Source organism: Prionailurus bengalensis, chromosome A1, assembly GCF_016509475.1.
Source record: "Prionailurus bengalensis isolate Pbe53 chromosome A1, Fcat_Pben_1.1_paternal_pri, whole genome shotgun sequence".
Lineage (NCBI taxonomy): Eukaryota > Metazoa > Chordata > Mammalia > Carnivora > Felidae > Prionailurus > Prionailurus bengalensis.
In genome coordinates, this window is record NC_057343.1 from 4,245,428 (window position 1) to 4,264,296 (window position 18,869).

At 46.6% G+C, this 18,869-nt stretch overlaps 1 protein-coding gene across 7 annotated transcripts in view; it reads left to right on the top strand.

The window, feature by feature from the left end:
* TNFRSF19 (TNF receptor superfamily member 19) overlaps window positions 1-16,751 on the top strand; it is a 93,039-nt gene extending 76,288 nt beyond the window's left edge. For 5 of the 7 annotated variants that reach the window (XM_043575185.1, XM_043575201.1, XM_043575194.1 and 2 more), the window contains 5 exons: window positions 4,113-4,277; window positions 4,724-4,849; window positions 8,609-8,711; window positions 9,286-9,691; window positions 13,819-16,751. In XM_043575185.1, the coding sequence (XP_043431120.1) occupies window positions 4,113-4,277; window positions 4,724-4,849; window positions 8,609-8,711; window positions 9,286-9,691; window positions 13,819-13,878 (860 nt within the window). In that variant the 3' untranslated portion in view covers window positions 13,879-16,751. Of the gene's footprint in view, window positions 1-4,112; window positions 4,278-4,723; window positions 4,850-8,608; window positions 8,712-9,285; window positions 9,692-12,117; window positions 12,166-13,818 lie in introns of all 7 variants that reach the window. The other 2 variants (XM_043575168.1, XM_043575176.1) reach the window with 2 other exon arrangements.
* The last annotated feature ends 2,118 nt before the right edge of the window (window positions 16,752-18,869 follow it).

Genomic DNA, 18,869 nt, shown 5'->3' on the forward strand with positions numbered 1-18,869 from the left:
CAAGTAGGGAAGGGGCAGACATGGAGGGAGAACGAGAATCCCAGGTGCGGAGCCCCACACGGGGCTCAAACTCACCAACAGTGAGATCGTGACCTGAGCTGAACTCAAGAGTCAGACCCTTAACCGACTGCGCCCCCCAGGCGCCCCTGGGGTTGTTCTTTTTTTTTTTTTTTTTTTTTTATTAAATTTTTTTTTTCAACGTTTATTTATTTTTGGGACAGAGAGAGACAGAGCATGAATGGGGGAGGGGCAGAGAGAGAGGGAGACACGGAATCGGAAACAGGCTCCAGGCTCCGAGCCATCAGCCCAGAGCCTGACGCGGGGCTCAAACTCACGCAAGATCACTCGAGATCTCGCGAGATCGTGAACTCACCGACCGCGAGATCGTGACCTGGCTGAAGTCGGACGCTTAACCGACTGCGCCCCCCAGGCGCCCCTGGGGTTGTTCTTAAATCAAGCGCTGTGCGGCCCAGTCTCCCACAACGTCCACGTTTACGTCTGCTTTGCTATATGTGATGATGGAACTGAGAAGGATGAGCCCATGTCCTACAAAGTGGCTTGTTCGCTGTAACCGTTGCCATCAACTTGGACACATAAACAAAAATCCAGAATGTGGTTTCCAGAGCCCTGCTTCCCATGGAGACCTCTCTGAGGGGGTGTTGGAGTTAGCAGGATACCTTTTCTTACGTCGCTGTCAAACACTGAGAGGCAAAACTACTGTATTTTTCTTGTTCATCTTCAGATGCTACTGCCAGGGAAATGTTAGCGAGGGGGCGTACTGAGTTATTACGGCAATTCGGTGTCACTGAAATTACAGTATTAATACCCTACTGTGGAAAGATATGTATTCATAGGACCTTTATGATTAGCTTGGGGAAAATAGATCCTGAGTCACCAACCACCAAACTCAAAATAAAATCCCCACCGGGGGCATTTTAGCATGTTTGTAAGTTGGAAACAGTTGCTGTCAGATGAAGGCAAATGAGGTGAGTAACATATTTTAAAGGAGGTTAAGCAAGAAATTACAGGTTCTGATAGGGACTCCACTGGAACCTGAAGTCTTAGTAGGGTTTTCCCGAATATCCAATACCGTATGAATCAATGCGCTTAACTCGGCAGTTACTACATAGTTAGGAACTCTGAGATCTTCAGCTCCAATCATGTGCCGCGTTTCATCCCGACAACAGCTGTTGCTAAAGCCCCGCGTCGTGTGGAGCTGCGTTATGTGATGAAGAGGCTAAGCGAGGGGACCTGATCCCGCTCTGAAGTCAAGCCCCTTTCGCACAAACACGAGCGAGGTGGCAGTTTCCCACCACTTCACCGTTTGGGCCAGATCTCCCAGGTCCCTTCCCCTGCAGGCCACCTACCCTGTCCCTTGCGTAGGATACGAATTCCTGTTCGGTTATCGATTGGTCAGGGTGGTTTGTCCAGCGGTTCCTGTGTTCGTACACCCTCTTGTGCACCTGTCCACCCGCAGAGGCTGTTTCAGATTCAGATTCCATCTCTGTCGGGTCAGGGATGTACTTTGCTGTGGGATAAACTTCAGTACCTGCTATTTGGTTATTATAGGGTGTCTGTATGGCTGTAAGTGGTAAGTATTTGTAGGAATATTCAACATGTTTATGAGCAAACATCCTTTAAAATGTCTGATCGGACTATGATTCCTAATCATCCAAGCCCAAGCCATATAGCTTAGGTGCCTTCCACCGGGCAATAAGAAACTTTTATCAGGGTGGCCCCAGAGTCACTGAGCCTAGAAATACCAAGATTCAGTGTTCTCAGATGATCACCCTGCTATCACGTTTTTATGATTCAACATTACAAACCTAGAAGTTTCTGTTTCTACCCTCAAGTGTCACACGGTGGAAAACAATCTTATGGGGGAAGGCAGATGTGTAACCAGGGACCAGAAGAAAGGTACCAGCTGGGGCGCCTGGGTGGCCCAGTCGGTTGAGCATCCAACTTTGGCTCAGGTCATGATCTCACCATTCGTGAGCTCAAGCCCCGCATCGGGCTCGCTGCTACCAGGGAGGAGCCTGCTTTGGATCTTCTGTCCACCATCCCCCCTCTCTGCCCCTCCCCTGCTCACGCTTGCTCTCCCTCTCTCTCTCTCTCTCTCTCTCTCTCAAAAATAAACATTAAAAAAAAGAAGAAAGAAAGACAGTTACCAGCTGATGAGTTGGCTTGCCTTTAGGGGCCATGCCGCACAAATACAGACGCCAACCCTTAACGTCTAGAGTGTTGATGTCCAGACAATAGCCATTAGCTGCAGGTGGCTATGGAGCACCCGAAATGTGCTTAGTGCAAACGGAGATGGGCATATCAATGTGAAGGCACACTGGGCTTTGACATTGTTGTACAAAATACACAGCGTAAAAGACGCCACTAATAATTTTTATATCGAATACATGAATACATATATTTTAAGGTATGTTGGGTTAGGTAAAATAGATTAATTGTACCTTTTTTTTTAGTTTATTTATTTATTTAATGAGAGACGAGAGAGAGCACAGGGAAGGGCAGAGAGAGAGGGAGAGAGAACATCGCAAGCAGGCTCCGTGCTGACAGTACGCTCCATTGCGGTGGGGCTTCATCTCACCGACTGTGAGATCATGACCTGAGCCGGAACCAAGAGTCAGACGCTCGACTGACTGAGCCACCCAGGCGCCCCTGGGTTTCTTTTTTTTTTTTTTTAACAGGGCATCTAGACAACTTAAACGAACATGAGGGGCACGTGTTACGTTTCCCTCAGGCAGCAGTGGTCTGGAGTAACCCTCAGCCTCAGGGGGACTCCAAGGAGCTGAGAGCATCCGAAGGGACAGAATGAGGGCCCACCTCACTCAGGGGTCAGGTGCCCAGAGGAGGAGAAAGCATAATTGCCCCTCTGTGTAGGTTTCGGGCTCTCTCAGATTCTTGTCCGGTTAATTCAGTTACGAAGCGGCTGCACTACATGAGATGTTTGTTCATCCCCGTACCCTAAAACTGTGAGTGCTGATTATTATCATCATTAATAATGTTAGCAGTCGAGAGCTAATGATTCTAGAGCACCGCGTACAGGACGTGCTCTACACGCTTTCCCTGATAATGCATTTTGTCCTCTCAATAGGGGGGACGGTTACTAGCAACCCCTCCAGAGAGCAGAGGCGTGCAGGAGACTCCGACAGATTGAGTAATTGGCTCAAGGTTGCTCATCCAGAGGTTAACCCGAGCAGTGAGATTCCAGAATCTCAGCCCTTAACCATGGCGCAGTCCCACCCTCTAAAGCAGAATCTCGGGGCGCCTGGGTGGCCCAGTCAGTTAAGCATCAAGTCTTGATTTCGGCTCAGGTCAAGATGTGGCGGTTTGTGAGATCGAGCCCATGTCGGGCTCTGCGCAACAACGCCAGGCCTCCTTGGGATTCTCTCTCTCTCCCTCTCTCTGTGTCCCTCCCCTCCTCACGTGCTCTCTCTCAAAATAAATAAACATATAAAATAAAATTAAAACAAAATCTCTTTATTGACACTTTCGTACCACATTACAGTGCTGCCCAACCATAGTATAATAACAGGAACTGGTTTTTTTTCCTGCAAAATTTAGATGTTCAGTAATTTAACAGCCAGGCATGAAAAATATTTACTGTCTCAGAAGTTGGGGGTTATTATTAGGTTGTGAACATTCTAGCTCCTTGTTTTTCCCTGAAGTTGCCCCAAAAAGCACGCCTTAATTCAAGCCGTTTGAAAATCTAGGTCGTCCAGTTCCAATTAAATAACAATCGTGACATACCTACTATGTGCCAAATTCTGCATCAACTGCTGGGAGACACAGAAAGATGAAGAATTCCAGCTGCCCGACAGCTCTGGCCCAGCGGGCCTAGAGGCACATTCAGACAACACGATGCGTTGAAGGTTGTGTGTCCACAGTGCTGTGGGAAGGCTACCGGGAGGAGGTGTAGTTTTAAAGAAGTCTCCCGGGAGGTGGGAACGCTCGAGCCATCTGGAAATCCCTCCCCCTGTGTTCTGGGCTCTTCCTTACCTTGCACGGAGGCCGTTCTTAAAGGCAACCACCGTGTCGGGTGGAAACGTCAGTCTCCTGGGTTGTCGAGAGCCTGCTGATCCCCTTCCTGTGGTTTCCAGGTACCAGCAAGGTCAACCTCGTGAAGATCCCGTCCACGGCCTCCAGCCCGCGGGACACAGCCCTGGCGGCCGTGATCTGCAGCGCCCTGGCCACCGTCCTGCTGGCCCTGCTCGTCCTCTGTGTCATCTATTGTAAGAGGCAGTTCATGGAGAAGAAACCCAGCTGTGAGTGTTGAGCTCTGTCTGTTCCTTAGCATCTGGGTGAAGTGTGTTTCTCGTCGTGGTCACTCGAGCCTCCCCGAGGGCCTTGACCAAGACAACGGTCGAGAGCTGTGAAAGGGACGGAGCACACGTGGAAACGGGCTCACAGCCACCCGGTCCCCCAGGGGCACCGCTGTAGAAGGGCATTGGAAAGGCGGCCGTGTCCTGTGCCTCTCGGCAAAAATGGAAGGCGGTCTTCGTTCTGGCAACAGAAGTACTCTATGGCGTGAGCTTTGACAAACTGCTTCGTATTTGTGTCTCCGTGTGAGGAGAAGTAGTTTTAGATGGGAACGTAGCCACCTTTTTCTTCAGAAAGACAAGGGCCAGAATGGTGCATGTCTGCATACGGTGTTCATGGGCTCCTTTACGGAGGAAATGGTCCCCACTGACCGAATTCTCGCCCCCTGTAGGGTCTCTGAGAGCACAGGACATTCAGTACAACGGTTCTGAACTGTCATGTTTTGACAGACCTCAGCTCAACGGATCTGCTCCCAGACCGTGTTGTAAGTGTCACCGGGACTCGGCCCAGACCTGCGGTAAGTGCAGCGGGGTAAGGGGCCATCAGGGGAACCCCGGGGACGCCGACCCTGCAAAGAATTGGCCCCGTTTGTCCCACAGCTGAGGAGCTCTGCTTCGTTTTCTAATTACAGCTAGTCTTGTTAAGTTATTCTCTGTCTCCCGATGATTTTGGTGTTTTGAGCCTTTTACATATTAAAAAGAAGAGAAGCAGCTCATTAAAATTCTAGTATTATTCAGCAACTTTGAAAAGCAAATTTGCCTTTATTGTTTTAGGTCAATAGAGTTAAAATAATGTCAACCTTCTGTTAATCCTTTTTTCAAAACGTTTATTTATTTTTGAGAGAGCGCAAGCCGGGGAGGGGCCGAGAGAGAGAGAGGGGGCGAGGGGATCCTTGACAGGCTCTGCGCCGACAGGCTGTCAGCACAGAGCCCGAGGTGGGGCTGGAACTCACGAACCGCAAGATCATGACCTAAGCCGAAGCCGGACATTTAACTGACCGAGCCACCCAGGAGCCACTGACAGGGTCCTTTTGTTGAGTAGGAGTGTGTATCCTGTCTTGTCTGGTGGATTCAAGCCAAGCTTGGAGGTGTCCATGAATGTCTTTCAGGATTTCTTAAAGAACAGCAGGGAGGGAGACGGACGGCAGGGTTTCCCGCAGACCTCGATGGCCTTGGAGCTACTCCTTAAGCTGAGCGTTTCCCACTTAGACCGGGTTAGGGTTAGGGTTAGGGGTTAGGGTTAGGGTTAGGGGTTAGGGTTGGGTTAGGGGTTAGGGGTTGGGTTAGGGTTAGGGTTATGGTTAGGGGTTGGGTTAGGGTTATGGTTAGGGGTTAGGGGTTGGGTTAGGGTTGGGTTAGGGTTAGGGTTAGGGTTAGGGGTTAGGGTTGGGTTAGGCGTTAGGGTAGGGTTAGGCGTTAGGGGTTAGGGGTAGGGTTGGGTTTGGGTTAGGGGTTAGGGTGGGTTAGGGTTAGGGGGTAGGGTTGGGGGTTGGGTTAGGGTTAGGGGTTAGGGTTGGGTTAGGCGTTAGTGTAGGGTTTGGCGTTAGGGGTTAGGGGTAGGGTTGGGTTTGGGTTAGGGGTTAGGGTGGGTTAGGGTTAGGGGGTAGGGTTGGGGGTTTGGTTAGGGTTAGGGGTTAGGGTAGGGTTAGGGGTAGTGATTGGGTTTGGGTTAGGGTTAGGGTTGGGGTTAGGGGTTGGGTTAGGGTTAGGGTTAGGTGTTACGGTTGGGTTAGGGGTTGGGGGTTGGGTTAGGGTTAGGGTTGGGGTTAGGTGTTGGTTTAGGGTTAGAGTGAGGTGTTAGGGTTGGGTTAGGTGTTGGGGGTTGGGTTGGGGTTAGGGGTTGTGGGTTAGGGTCTGGGTTGGGGTTAGGATTAGGGGTTAGGGGTTGGGGGTTAGGGTTATGGTTAAGGTTACCTGATTTTAATCTGGCACAGGGCCTTAATCTTTCTTTGTGTCATGACATCATTCTTTTTGACGGACACAGGCCAGTGTTTGTCTGCTGTTTCCAGACGACTGGATTCCCAAGTATCGCAGAGGCGATGCCGTGTCCTTCCCAGTGCCCCATATCAGGAGCCACAGCTTGTGCACCCGCCCCATTCCCGGTCAGGTTCATTTGGGTCCCTTCGTTAAGGTTTCATTGGCCAGGTTTTCGCTGCTGTAAAATTATAGTTGTTCTCTGTGTAATTGACAAATACCTTCTGCGAGACTCTCTGACACCATGTAAATATCCCATTTCCCTCCAAACTTTCACCCCGGAGTTTAGCATCCCCCGATGGTTCTTACCTGCATCAGTCATTACCATGATGCTGGTTTCATAATTCCATCATTCTCTCCACATTTATTAGCTGGTTTCCTATGGTAAGAAGGAACTTCTCCTTCCCCATTTATTATTTACACGAATTAGCATGGACTCCTGGACCGTCTTCTACGGCTGATGCTCCTTTGCTGCCATTACTTATCTTGGCGCTCACAGTTTCCTAGCCTAGGCCAGTGGAAGTCCCTTCAGGGTGGCTCATGTGTCATCTTGACACGTCCTGATTATTCTCTTGGCGCTTTCTTAATTTCTGGCACAAAGTAAGTTCCAGGCTTATCTCGCACTTTCACTGCTTGAGCCCTAGGAAACAGCCATTTCTATAAGGAATGGCAGTGCCTTTTACTTTCAAATAATTTTGAAACGTCTCACGGTGAGCATGACACAGACCTGCTGAGCTGATTGGCAGTGGGTCCGGGCGAGTTCCCTGTGCTCAGAGGAGAATATGCGCAGATAGAGGTCTAGGCAAAGGTGTGCAGGTATCTGTCCTACTGCGTGCTGGTTTGCAATTGCATGTCAATACTTAACATTCGTTTTAAAAAAGGAAAACAGTAACTTCACAATAATTTTTCCTTTTTATAAAAGAGGTCACTTCTCATGAAAACTTTGGATACACGCAAAAAACGTATAGATGTATATATGTAAACACATAATTTCTTCACATCTTTTTGTTTTTCTGTGTGCGTGTTTTTTTATATGCTTTAGTATGTTTGTGGTTCTATAAAAATCAGAATTATATTTGTATGTAAATAGAAGTGTAGAAGGCTGTTCACCAGATGTTGACAGTGTTCATTTCCAGTTTATAGGATGGGGTAATCTCTATTTGTAAATTTCTTATCTAATCCCACTCTTAGTTTTTTTTTTCCTGTGGGGCACCTGGGTAACTCATTCGGTGGAGCGTCCAACTCGATTTCGGCTCAGGTCGTGATCTCACGGTCCGTGAGTTCGAGCCCCACATCGGGCTCTGTGCTGACAGCTCGGAGCCTGGAGCCTGTTTCAGATTCCGTGTCTCCCTCTCTCTCTGCCCCTCCCCTGCTCAGGCTCTGTCAGTCTCTCAAAAATAAACATCAAAAAGGATTCTCTCTCTCTCTCTCTGCCCCCCCGCCCAATCTCCCCTACTCATACTCTCTTCTGCCTAAAATAATTTTTTTCTTCAATAAACTCATATTATCTTTGTAACCAAAAATGTAAGCTGCCTCAGTGAACAAAATGGCCTGTAAAGCTGTGTACATACATGTAGTTATTCCTTATGTTACATTCTCACCAGTAAAAAAATAATTGTGTGTGTGATGTGGATGTGTGTGGGGTGTGTGTGTCTGTGTCTGTGTGTGAGAGGCTTGGAACATCTCTGTGCCCCTGTCCTGTACCGCTAGGCCACTCAACAGAAACGTGCTATTTCTTCCGTCACGCGAGTCCCATTTTCTTGTGGTAAAACGTACGTACCATAAAACGGCTGATTTTATCCTAGGGCCCAAGACCTGTATGTTCTACTGGGGCTAAACTGCAATGAAATAATGTAAATATGGGTAATACAAGACGAACAAAATAAAATATATATAACATAAAATGTATCAGTCCAACATCAACTGTTCGGTTCGGTGGCATTAAGGACACTCCCACCGCTGTGCCACCCCCGCCGCCACCCACCTCCGGAACCCCTTCCCCTTCCCAAACTGAAACTCTGTCCCCATTAAACAACGGCGCCCCACCCCCGGCCCCAGGCGCCCCCCCGTGCCACTTCCGGGCTCTCTGGCTTTGGCTGCCCCTCCAGGTACTTCACAGAAGCGCTTGCTCATTTTTGTAAGGTAACAAAAGAGGGAGAGAATGAAACCTCGCATTTCCTCTCTCCAAAAAAGTCACCCAAGGGGGGAAATGGCTGGATTTTCCATGGCAACGTCGAACTGGTATTAAAGAGAAAGTTGCCAGCAGAACGCCTCGTGTCTCACGCCCCCGCTGACTTTCCCAGGGCCGGTTCACTTGATTCCGTCCCTGTGCTGTGACGAGGCCTGCAGCATCGACCGGGTGACTCTGGGCTGTAGAGTGCATTCCAAGACCACTCTTCAGGAGAGGTAACTCGGTATTTTTAATCCGCGTGGTTCTATATCCCCTTGTGCAAATATGCGCTCTACTGATTTGCCAGTTTTCCCGCGAAACTACGAGAGATCATTGAAAGCAGGTTATTCGTGACATTCTGGACATCAGAGAGGGACAAGTCTTTGGCAAGAGATAAGTAAGTCTCTCGAGGCTACTGATGCCCAGTGCAGTGTCCTTCACACGTTATGCTCCATTCATTTCATTTTTTTCTCCTGTCCGTGATCTGTGACGCTTCTGTCATCCGTAAGTAACGATTAACATGTCGTTTACCCATAGAATTTTAGAATAGCCATCAAGAAACTCAGTTAAGACCAGGCAACCATATTTTAGACATCGGGTTAAGAATAACTATCTTGATTAGAAGTAGGTATGAAACTTCAGTGTTAAAGTAAGTTCATTGAAGCAAGTTTATGGCAAAGGAAACACTAGAATGCTGACGTCATAGGTTGCTGTTCCATCCAGAAAACTTACAAGCAGAGACAGCATATTGCCCGGTAGTGGTGTTTTTTCCTCCCTATAGAGTTACAGACCTTTCGAATGTATGTTCAGACACGCAGGTCCGGTGGGGGAGACCATGCCCACTTTCTTCGGGTCCCTTTCAAGGTCCATCTGTGGCGAGTTTTCAGATGCCTGGCCTCTGATGCAGAACCCCGTCTGTGGTGACGACATCTCTTTTTGTGACTCTGATCCTGAACTCACTGGAGAAGACGTTCATCCTCTCAGTCCGGAAAACCATTGCTCGTTCTCCTCGGATTCAGACAGTCGTCAGGATTCGGTTGGTGGAGCTGTTCCAATTCAAGCTCGTCCTGAAAACTTGACAGATGCCGCTGATTTCTCTAGACCTCACAGCTCACTGACGGAATCAGTGCTAACTCAGGCTACACTGCCTGCCAGAAGGCAGCTGCATCAGGAGAGCGGCGACATGATCGGCCTGACCGCTCAGACGTCCCTCCAGGTAAGGCGGCGGCTGGTCTCAGTAAGGACGTGGCATCGACTCGTGCCAGGCCCGAGGGATGGGATTCCTCTCACCGTAGAACGTGGGGGGACCCGATGAGAAGGTTTTTCCATCTTCTGGAACTTCTTGTTCTAGTCTGTTTGGAGAATGTGTTTTAAGTTGAATTTCAGGAGTCTTTTCTTGGTTTAACTAACAGCTACCCTCTAAGGCCATACTGAGCAGCTGTGTTCTCTTACTCTTCATAAATCCAGCTACTTACACGGCACCCCCTAGCTCCATTCCTGGCTGAGAGAGAGGAGTCCGTCTCGGAACGTCTTGTAAACCACCCCTCACCTTTATTTTCCCTGTGATGCTTTACTCCCAATACTGAAAAACACTTCATTCACCGTCGGGTTGATGGGAACTTGGATCTCTCAAAGTTTCTCTCGTTCACTGTTGTGTTCGAGATCGCTCTGCTTTGATCGGTTTCGTTGGAAATTGCCGGTTGTGATCTGGGTCCAAATACTGCCTACGACCCTTCTAGAACCAAGGGTTTAAAATCAGGGTTGCGGGGAGGTGGTGACTGCAGGGAGATGGGCCTTTCAGGCCTGCTGCAAGGCTGGAGGCAGAGAAGCATCATGCATCCCCGGGCACCACCTCTGCTCTCCCCTTCGGCGAGGATGTCGCCTTTCCCGAGCGTGATTTGAGGTCTGCAAACATTTCCCTAATGTGAAAGCACATACGCTGTTGGAATAGTCTTCCGGAAAAATGATGCCCGCCTTCAAAAAAAAAGGGCAGGATCACAGCACCAGCAAGGCCCCCAGGCCCCACAAGGCCCCGCCTGCACACGCAGCCTGTGGGAAAAATGCTCTGGCACGTGGGTGCACTCTCGACACGTGCCTCTGTTTCCCACGAGGTGATGTGTCCTTGTCTAATTACGTTAGACACAGCCTGAAGTCAAAGTGTGAATAGAGATGTGTTCAAGAACAGCACGTAGGTTATATGTTGATCTAAATCTGCAATACTTTTTTTTTTTTTCTGAACTACCAAGAAAATTCTATAGAGAATTTACAGGGAATTCTATGCAGGAAACACTTGTTGGCTTTGGAGAAAAACAAGGTGGTTTCTCTCCAAATAAAGGAAATACAGAAGAGATAAGGGAAGAAAAAGCAAACCAATTAGGCATTTAAAATGTAAAATACATACCTCTGTAGCTGAGGAAGGCATTTACTGACCTTGTTCTTTTGAGCTGTCCCATCATTTTTATGACTTCCGTGATAATAATAAGAAAAGACTTAAGAGTTAGCCAAGTTGCATAGGTCCCAAGAATGGACCCCATGGCTCACAAACCTTCGGGGCTGAGCACACCCAGCTGCCCGAAGGAGGCAACAGGTCCCGAGAGCAGGTGACAGAGGCAGAGAACAGCTTGGAGAAAGAGACCCCGCCCCTTTAGCAACTAACCCCAACTTCCCGGTCGGATGCCCTTTCCAAGTACTCTAAAAGTCTTGGGATTCTTAAAATATTAAAATGACAAGATGTCCAAGTTTCTTGTGTATCAGGTCAATTGGTTTTGATCATGAACTTGCTTGTGTGACCTTCACAAATGTCTGCTACCTTTCCCCACATATCTGTTGCCAGGGGCGAGATGGAGTAGCTGGAATCGCGCTCCCGGTGACTACCGCGGGTTTTCCAGAGCATTGCCAGCCAATAAAAGTACTGCTCAGCTTATTGTGTAGCTCACGCCCAATTTTGTGATGTAAATTCGAAGACTAAGGAGTGAAGCATCCTGATGCCGAGTGGTGTCAGAACCAAAGCATTCTCTGCCTTTTTTCTAATTATATTGTTGGCGAGGTGGGGGGATGCTGGTAAGATTATTACAGCTACGTGAATGTAAAATGGGTTAGTGTAGAAGATTGGTGTAGATAATGGCACTGACTTCTTTTCAAAGACCATTGTCAAGGTAATGGTGATCTACATAAAGATACTTTCAACCCAAATTATTATGAAAAGAAAGTTATAATTACGTATAAAATGAATGGGAAAATGTCACATTCCGTTCAGGTTGCACAACGTAATTTAGTGATGACAGGTTTTTATTAGCTTTCCAAGATGTGTCCCCTCACTGGATAATTTGGTAAATATAAGCGAGACATTCTGAACTCAAGAAAGGAATTGTTAAAACGTGAATCATTTCAGTTTTCGCCCTATAACCAAAACCAACAACAATATTTTGAGCCCATTTAAGGCATCATCTTTTCCAGGTTCTGGAAAGCACTTTATGTTTGGTTGCACTTACGGAACGTGTGATGCTTAGTGAGTGAACCTTAATCTTCAAAAGCAACCAGGAGGGAGACACAACTGCGCATCTTTGGGAGATTAAGTCTCTTAGTTTCAAGGGCCGACAAAGAAGTTAGCACAACTAGTTCTGTTTTTGTTCAATCCATTAGATTCCAGAAGGCAATTCGGATTTCCTCTTACCAGGCTGATTCTCCAAGGTAGGGAACATACTTACTTCACATAAAGAATTTTCGTTCAGCAGCTTGGTATTATGAACCAGAGGACTTCCGGTTCCTTGAGTTATAGCCTCCCCCCTTTTAGTGATTTATTTCTATATCTTTTCAATGGAACTTGAAATTCTTATCTAGGAATTCACTCATATTTTCAGCTTTTTAGCCTCAATTCTCCCCTTTGCTTCAGCTGTATTGAGATGTAATTGACACTTAACATTGTGGAAGTTAAGACGTGCGACGTGACCATTGGATACACGTCTATACCACAGAATGCACAGTGGCACTTTTGTCTTTGCTTGGTGTGAGGCTCAGATTGCTAAGGCATGATGCATTTGTTTCCAAAAACTGTACTCTTACACAGTAGCTTTCTTGTGGGTGGTTTAAGACCACCCAGAATCTGATGATGATAGTTACGGTGCAGGATAAAGTAAATAGGTGTGAGAACCTTCTTGAGTCTGAATGACTCAATTCTAATCAAATTTTCCCAAACACACCTCCCCAGAAGAGGAACAGACTAAGATATTTGGGACATCAGTTGCTAGGATACTTGGGAGCATGAGGCCAGGCTGCTTACCTACAGGAAAAGCTTTTTTGGGGTGATGTTTTTAGCCATCATTGGAAATGTCAACATAAAATAATAGGAGGAGTGGTTAAAAAAAAAAAAAAGATACGACCTAGGATCTGGCTGCTCAATCTTTTAAACTTTTTTTTTTTCCGTATTGGCAAAATGACTAACATTTGTCTCCCACAATAGTGTTAATGTGGTTCTTACTGTCATATTAACTGATAGATATATTTGATGAAACGATCTCATATTATTAAGAGTTCTTTCAGAAGTTTCTATATGTAGGTACTGTCCTTCAACTCAGGGGAAAAAATGTTCTCCTGTAAACGTACCTGATAGGTCACCAATGCCAAAATAGTGGTAAATAAGTGAATGAAAGGTTACAGCATAAAAGGAAGGTTTTATTCACTGCAGTAAAGTGCAGTTGGCCGATCCCTCCAGAAGTCAGGTCGCTGCCCTTCTGTGACAAGGGACAGATCTAATGGTGCCACTTTGCTGAGGATATCTACCCTGGAAAGAGTGTGAGCCCTCCAGGAAGATCATTAGAAGAGCAATCCTTTCTAAACCATCTCTAAACTTTCTCCAGTGGTTTAGCAGAAGTTTTAAATGCAAAGAATAAGAATGTCACTATTCACTAATCATCTTTGTTCTTTTAAAGAAGGGACTAACAGATCCTAACATCTTTACCTACAAATGCTTTACAAGAACACAACACAGAAACAAACTTTAAATATTTGAATGGGGTTGGAAATCAGCCAAAGAATCACATGTTAATACATGTTGGCTGTGGGTCACATGATCGCCTCTGCAGTGTTGTTTGGAAATGCTGAGGGGCTGTGAGTTGTTATAAAATCTTTACTGTATTCTCAGAATACGTGGATACCCGGATATTCAGACACCACGAATGAGCTGCTTGTCTATATGTTATTAAGTTCGTGTGTACTCCTAGTTAAAAGTCACATACAATAATTTTGAATGATTCCAGTTTAGCAGCTTTCGTTCGTGAGGTTGTTTTTCAAGCTCTCCTTCTGTTGCTGTTTTGGGAAGCTTAAAGGACTTGCTTCTTTCTGCAGGAGAAGAATACGGATGGAACCCAGCAGGCACTTACTTCTCCGCTTGGGCTTATGGACTGAGCACTGTCTGGACCTTGCATGGCTTCTGGGGGGAAAGAAAATAAATCTGAACCAAACTGATGGCGTTTTAAGCCTTTCAACCAGTTGCTTCTGAGCCAGACCAGCTGTAAGCTGAAACGTCAAGGAATAACAAGCAAAGACTCCAGGCACTCACGATACTTTGCATCTTTCCTGAACAAGAAGCTTCTATGCCACAAGCGAGACTTCAAAGACTGATGGGTTGAGTTTGCAGCCTACGAGATTATGAGCATGTAACAAGAAACAGAAGTGCATTCATGCGTATATGCATGGCGAATGTGGTCTTACCAGACTGAAGACCCAGGGTGTAAGTTTTCGCTGACGTTTGCTCTCCAGAAATAATTTCATATAGCCGCTGATCCTGTTAAAAGTCAATGTCAGATTGGTTTCCTTAGTTTTTATGGAGAGTGGTTCCAAACTGAGCACGCGTATTTGAGGAAGCTCACGTTTCCGTCGTCTGATTAGTTTAGGAGGTAAGAACGGACTTGCACGCCACCTGCCTACATCATGGGTCTGTTAGGTGAAGTGAACTGGCCCGACTAGGAATCAGAGGAGAGCAAGTCTTTGCTGGAGTCGACACGAGTAACCTCGGCCACTGGTCTCAGGAGCCCTGCTAGACCCAGTATCGAGAGGGCCCGGGCTGGGAACGTGGTCTTTTCACTGATTACCCGCCTTGCAAACCACTGAGCACATCTATCCTAGAGACTTGTGTGCACTGATTAACATACTTCTGCGGAAATCAGTCGATCGGAAGCATTTGTTACTTCTGTCCCTGTGACTGGGCTCCAAAGATCCAGAAGCTGTCCTTTACACAGAAGTGGTATTTGTAAAGATAATGTTCTTTTTTTTTCCTTCCCATCCTCCTCACCCGCCAGTGTCCTGCCTCTGACAACCACCAGTCTGTTCTCTGCACCTGTGAGTTGGGTTGTGGTTTCGTGTTTGTTTCACACCCTATCTGACACGAAGGGCTTTAGAAACTACATGTCAGGTTCCCCTGCCGCCAAGATGGAACACCGTGCGGGTAGTCCCATGAGACTGCACTACCTAGTAGAACAAAAAGAAAAAGCACAATTTGTAGACGGCATATAGGTGAACAGTTGGTGATTCCCCTTACGCAGTCTGGCCAAGTACGACGGTGCTCCCTCCGACCGTGTACATTTTGTTCCCACCGTGCTCTCCTATCTCAGCCACTGAGGCTGGGTGTAAGTGCTTCATTCTGGCACCCCATCCCTCACCTGCTTGGTAGTTACACACCAGAATTCTCTCTACAGCCAAGATAGAAATGAACCCAGTTCCGTCACGAACCAGGGGATGGCTCGTTTGCTGTTACTCTTCATGCCCTGGGGAGGAATTACCAGAAGAGGATTGATTTGTTTCCTACTTGAACCTGCACGATCAGCTCTGGCCTTTGTCTTTTCACTGATTACCGTTGGCTCTGTCACACTTGCACTTAAAAGAGAAACAGAACATTATTGTGTTTGAGTGCACTAAAATTCTTCTGTTTCACAACTGCCCCAACCAAAGCAGTGTCTTTTACCTAACATTTAAACTGCATTAAAAAAAAAAAAAAAATCTTAGGACATACTTATCTTCTCACTGCTTGAAACTGTGTTTCCACTCTTTGCAAGGTATTTAGGAAAATCTAATGAGTCCTCTTCCTCGTGGCTGGGCTAGGTTATCTAGCTGCAGTTTTAGGTTCAAATGTGTGTGGATTCTCGTGACCTCGGTTCCTTTATCCAAAATAGGAAATTGGAGTCGTCTCAGGGTAACCCATAGCCTTCTGTGTCTGTTCAATACCCAGCCATAACTGATTGGCTTTTCCTCTTTTTTTTTTTTTTTTTTGTAGCATGAACCAATGGTTTTTCAACTTTGATTAACTCACCAGCTCTTATGAGAGTTGCTTCAGGAAAGTCATGTACAATATTTAGGATTTGACCACAAGATGTCCATGAAAATGCACACTGGAGTTTCCTTGAGTGGTTTCCCTGTAATTCACATATGTGTGCCATTGTTTGCAATCTGATCGTTTTGTTTTGACAGAGGGATGATCAAAGTAGGCCAGGGTTGTGCTCCTTCTGGTGACCTGAATATATTTTCCACATGTAGAAACCCTCCTCGACTTCAAAGACGTATAGTTGCTGGAGAGAAGGCTGGATCGATGGGAATGAGACTGTGGCCCCCAAACCCTGAAACATGACTTTTGATCAGTAGGGAAATACTGAGGGTTAAACATCAATTTCATCTGATGCTGCATTTGGAAAATCCTGGGTTATTTATCAAGATGAAGACACTTGACCACCAGTGACTACAGAAACATACAATAATGCTAGATTCTTCTATACTCTGGGTAAACACTTGAGAGGAAAATCCCGTCTGTGTTTCCCACAGTCGGAATATCCCCCTAGCACCCACATGGATTCCCCACGTGGGTGCTGGGAAATCATCATCGGGTAACGAGACTGGGAGTGAGAATCGGTGTGACGTCTAATGGTGCAGAAACCCACCAACAAGAATGAGACGAGGATTTGGGGAACAACCATGTAAAGGCATGGGTTTTCTCATTTTGTGTATATGGAATATATTTTTCCAGTATAGATTTTTGTACTCTAAAGTGTTCATGTTGCTATTATCTAGTTAAGCTCTACTGTCTGTGCTAGTAAAAAAAAAAAAAAAGAAGAAGAAGAAAAGAAAAAAGAAGAGAGTCTGTCATTGCTTGAAGGTCGCCAGCTTGAATCAATTTAGATTTCATCATTACTGTTTTGCATACTGGAATTTACAAATTTGTAAATTTTCATTTTCTTACACAAATAGTTTTGTAATACCTTTTTATATGTGAATAAAATTGTTATCTGGTATTCATTCATACTTACATGTCCAGTAAAAAAGAAATGGTGATGGGAATACAAATTTGTTTTCCCCTCTTGCTCCCCGCGTGGGGGTCTCCCTAAGTTCTGATCTTTCCAGTGTAACGCTCCCTCCCTGGCCCCTCAAATGTCATGAGGGAGATTTGAAATCCTTCCTGGTGACCTGGTTCTATTTCTCAGGCATGTCAGACTACTGAAGAATGCTCTGAGTTATTGGAGAAGCTTTGGCATCAAGATTTTATTACGATCTCTTCTTTTGCCTCCTTCATTTCCTGACATAAATTGGGGAAAAATAAAGGAGAAGTTTTATACTCATTCTTTCCAGAGGTCAGTAGACTGTTTTCCTGCAGAGGAGTGGACTAAACTCCCACAGAGCAACATCGGTCACTGTGAGAGTTTCGTCTTGCCTTCCCAGCTTCTGACCTTCCTTCCCTTCAGTAAAGCTTTTAAAGCTATTATTAGATTTTGAGAGAGGACTTTAAACTTCCTGGAAAAAATTAGGTTATTTGAAAGTGACGCCATATTCTCTCCGCTGGTTAGTCCGTGGTGTCAAACGACACTACAGATTCCCTGAGGGAAGGACATTAGCTGCTGTCCCTCTTCCATACCGCCACCCGCACACCAGCTCCTTGGCTCATGTAGACGTTTCCTGTATCCACGCGTACTGGTTGAGCTCGTGGGTGCCCTCAACTCTCTGAGAAAAGCAACTCAAAGCTTGTGAGGTTCTGACAGGAGGTCTGAAGGATCCCGTAGCCACACAAACAACTTATTTTCACTGTCATCGCTATAATGAAGGTCTCTTTGCAGCTGGCTGGTTGTCGTTCTGACTTTGTCCCATTTTAACTTGAGAAGATATTGTCTGATTTTCTTAAAAAGGATTCGGCATAGGCAGCTTAAATTTATCATTCAGTCAGGTTGAAACTAAACAACACCGAGAATTCCCCAAACCTTCTAGAACACCTAAGAAACTTCAGTGTGACCTAGTAGGTGATTCTAGACATGTAATTATACAGAATGAAGTCAACAGCTCACCGTGATGGTGGTTATGTCACATTTCAGCCCGAGGAAGGTCACAGGGCGTCTCCTGTAGGGATCAAGCAGATCAGGGTCAGGTCTGTCCATAAACCACCAGAGGCATTTGAATCCGTGTGATTTATGGCTGCTTTCACATTAGCCTCTCCGAAAGACTTGAATTCTCAAAACCACTTTCTCTGGGACCATGGGTGGTCTCATGAAGCGGGCTTCCATTGTTTGCCCATAAAGGCAGGATTTTGTCTTATCGTGATTTCCCACGGCATTAACTATTTCTGTTTAAGACAGAAAGAGCTGTGTTCTGTCACTTTTGTTTGGTGTTGAACTGAGCCGGCAGGACTCTGCAGAGGGATTTTCCCCACCCGGGTTGGCTATTTACAGTCAACAGAAGATGTAGGGAACCGTCCATGGCAATCCTTGAACAGCAGGTTAGGGAGGGAGGCTGCCTCTCAGCCAGGCACACATCACCCCCTGCGAGGATCAGATACGACCGTTTCCCTTGAAGTTCCACACGCAGATTTAGCTCCTCTCAGAAGCCTCCGTCTGAGAAAACCCTGCTTCCTAGGTCAGTCCTTCCTTCCTGCCTTCACCCGTCTGTCCATTCGTTCAGCATGCATGTGTATAAGCAGTAGCACAGAGTTGCAAACGCAGTGCCAGGGGTGACGCAAACAAGGGAGTGTGAGGGAGACAGACCTTCGAAGTACTTATAAAATAGGTCTTTGTTGTAAAGACGTAAGGGCACATTCTTCTGAGGCATGGGGAGGGGGGCAGTGGCGTCGGGGAAAGTCAGGACTGGCGCAGAAGCTGGGTGAGGACCGAGGCAGGCCAGCGGGGAGCCGGGAAGGGTGGAAGGTGCTGGCACGTGGACAGGCCCAGCTTGTTCTGGGAGTGCAGAGAGGTGCAGGGCGGCGGGGGGAGTGAGGAGGGAGCTGCTGAGGCCCGGGTGCCAGCTTGACAAGTGTCTGGAGTTCTCTGCCCTGGGCTTTGAACTTTACCCCGTAGGGCATTTACTTGCCTTCAGACAGATGAGTGACACGGACGTGAAGACTCCGAAACGTCTAGTCTTTCGGAAGCTTG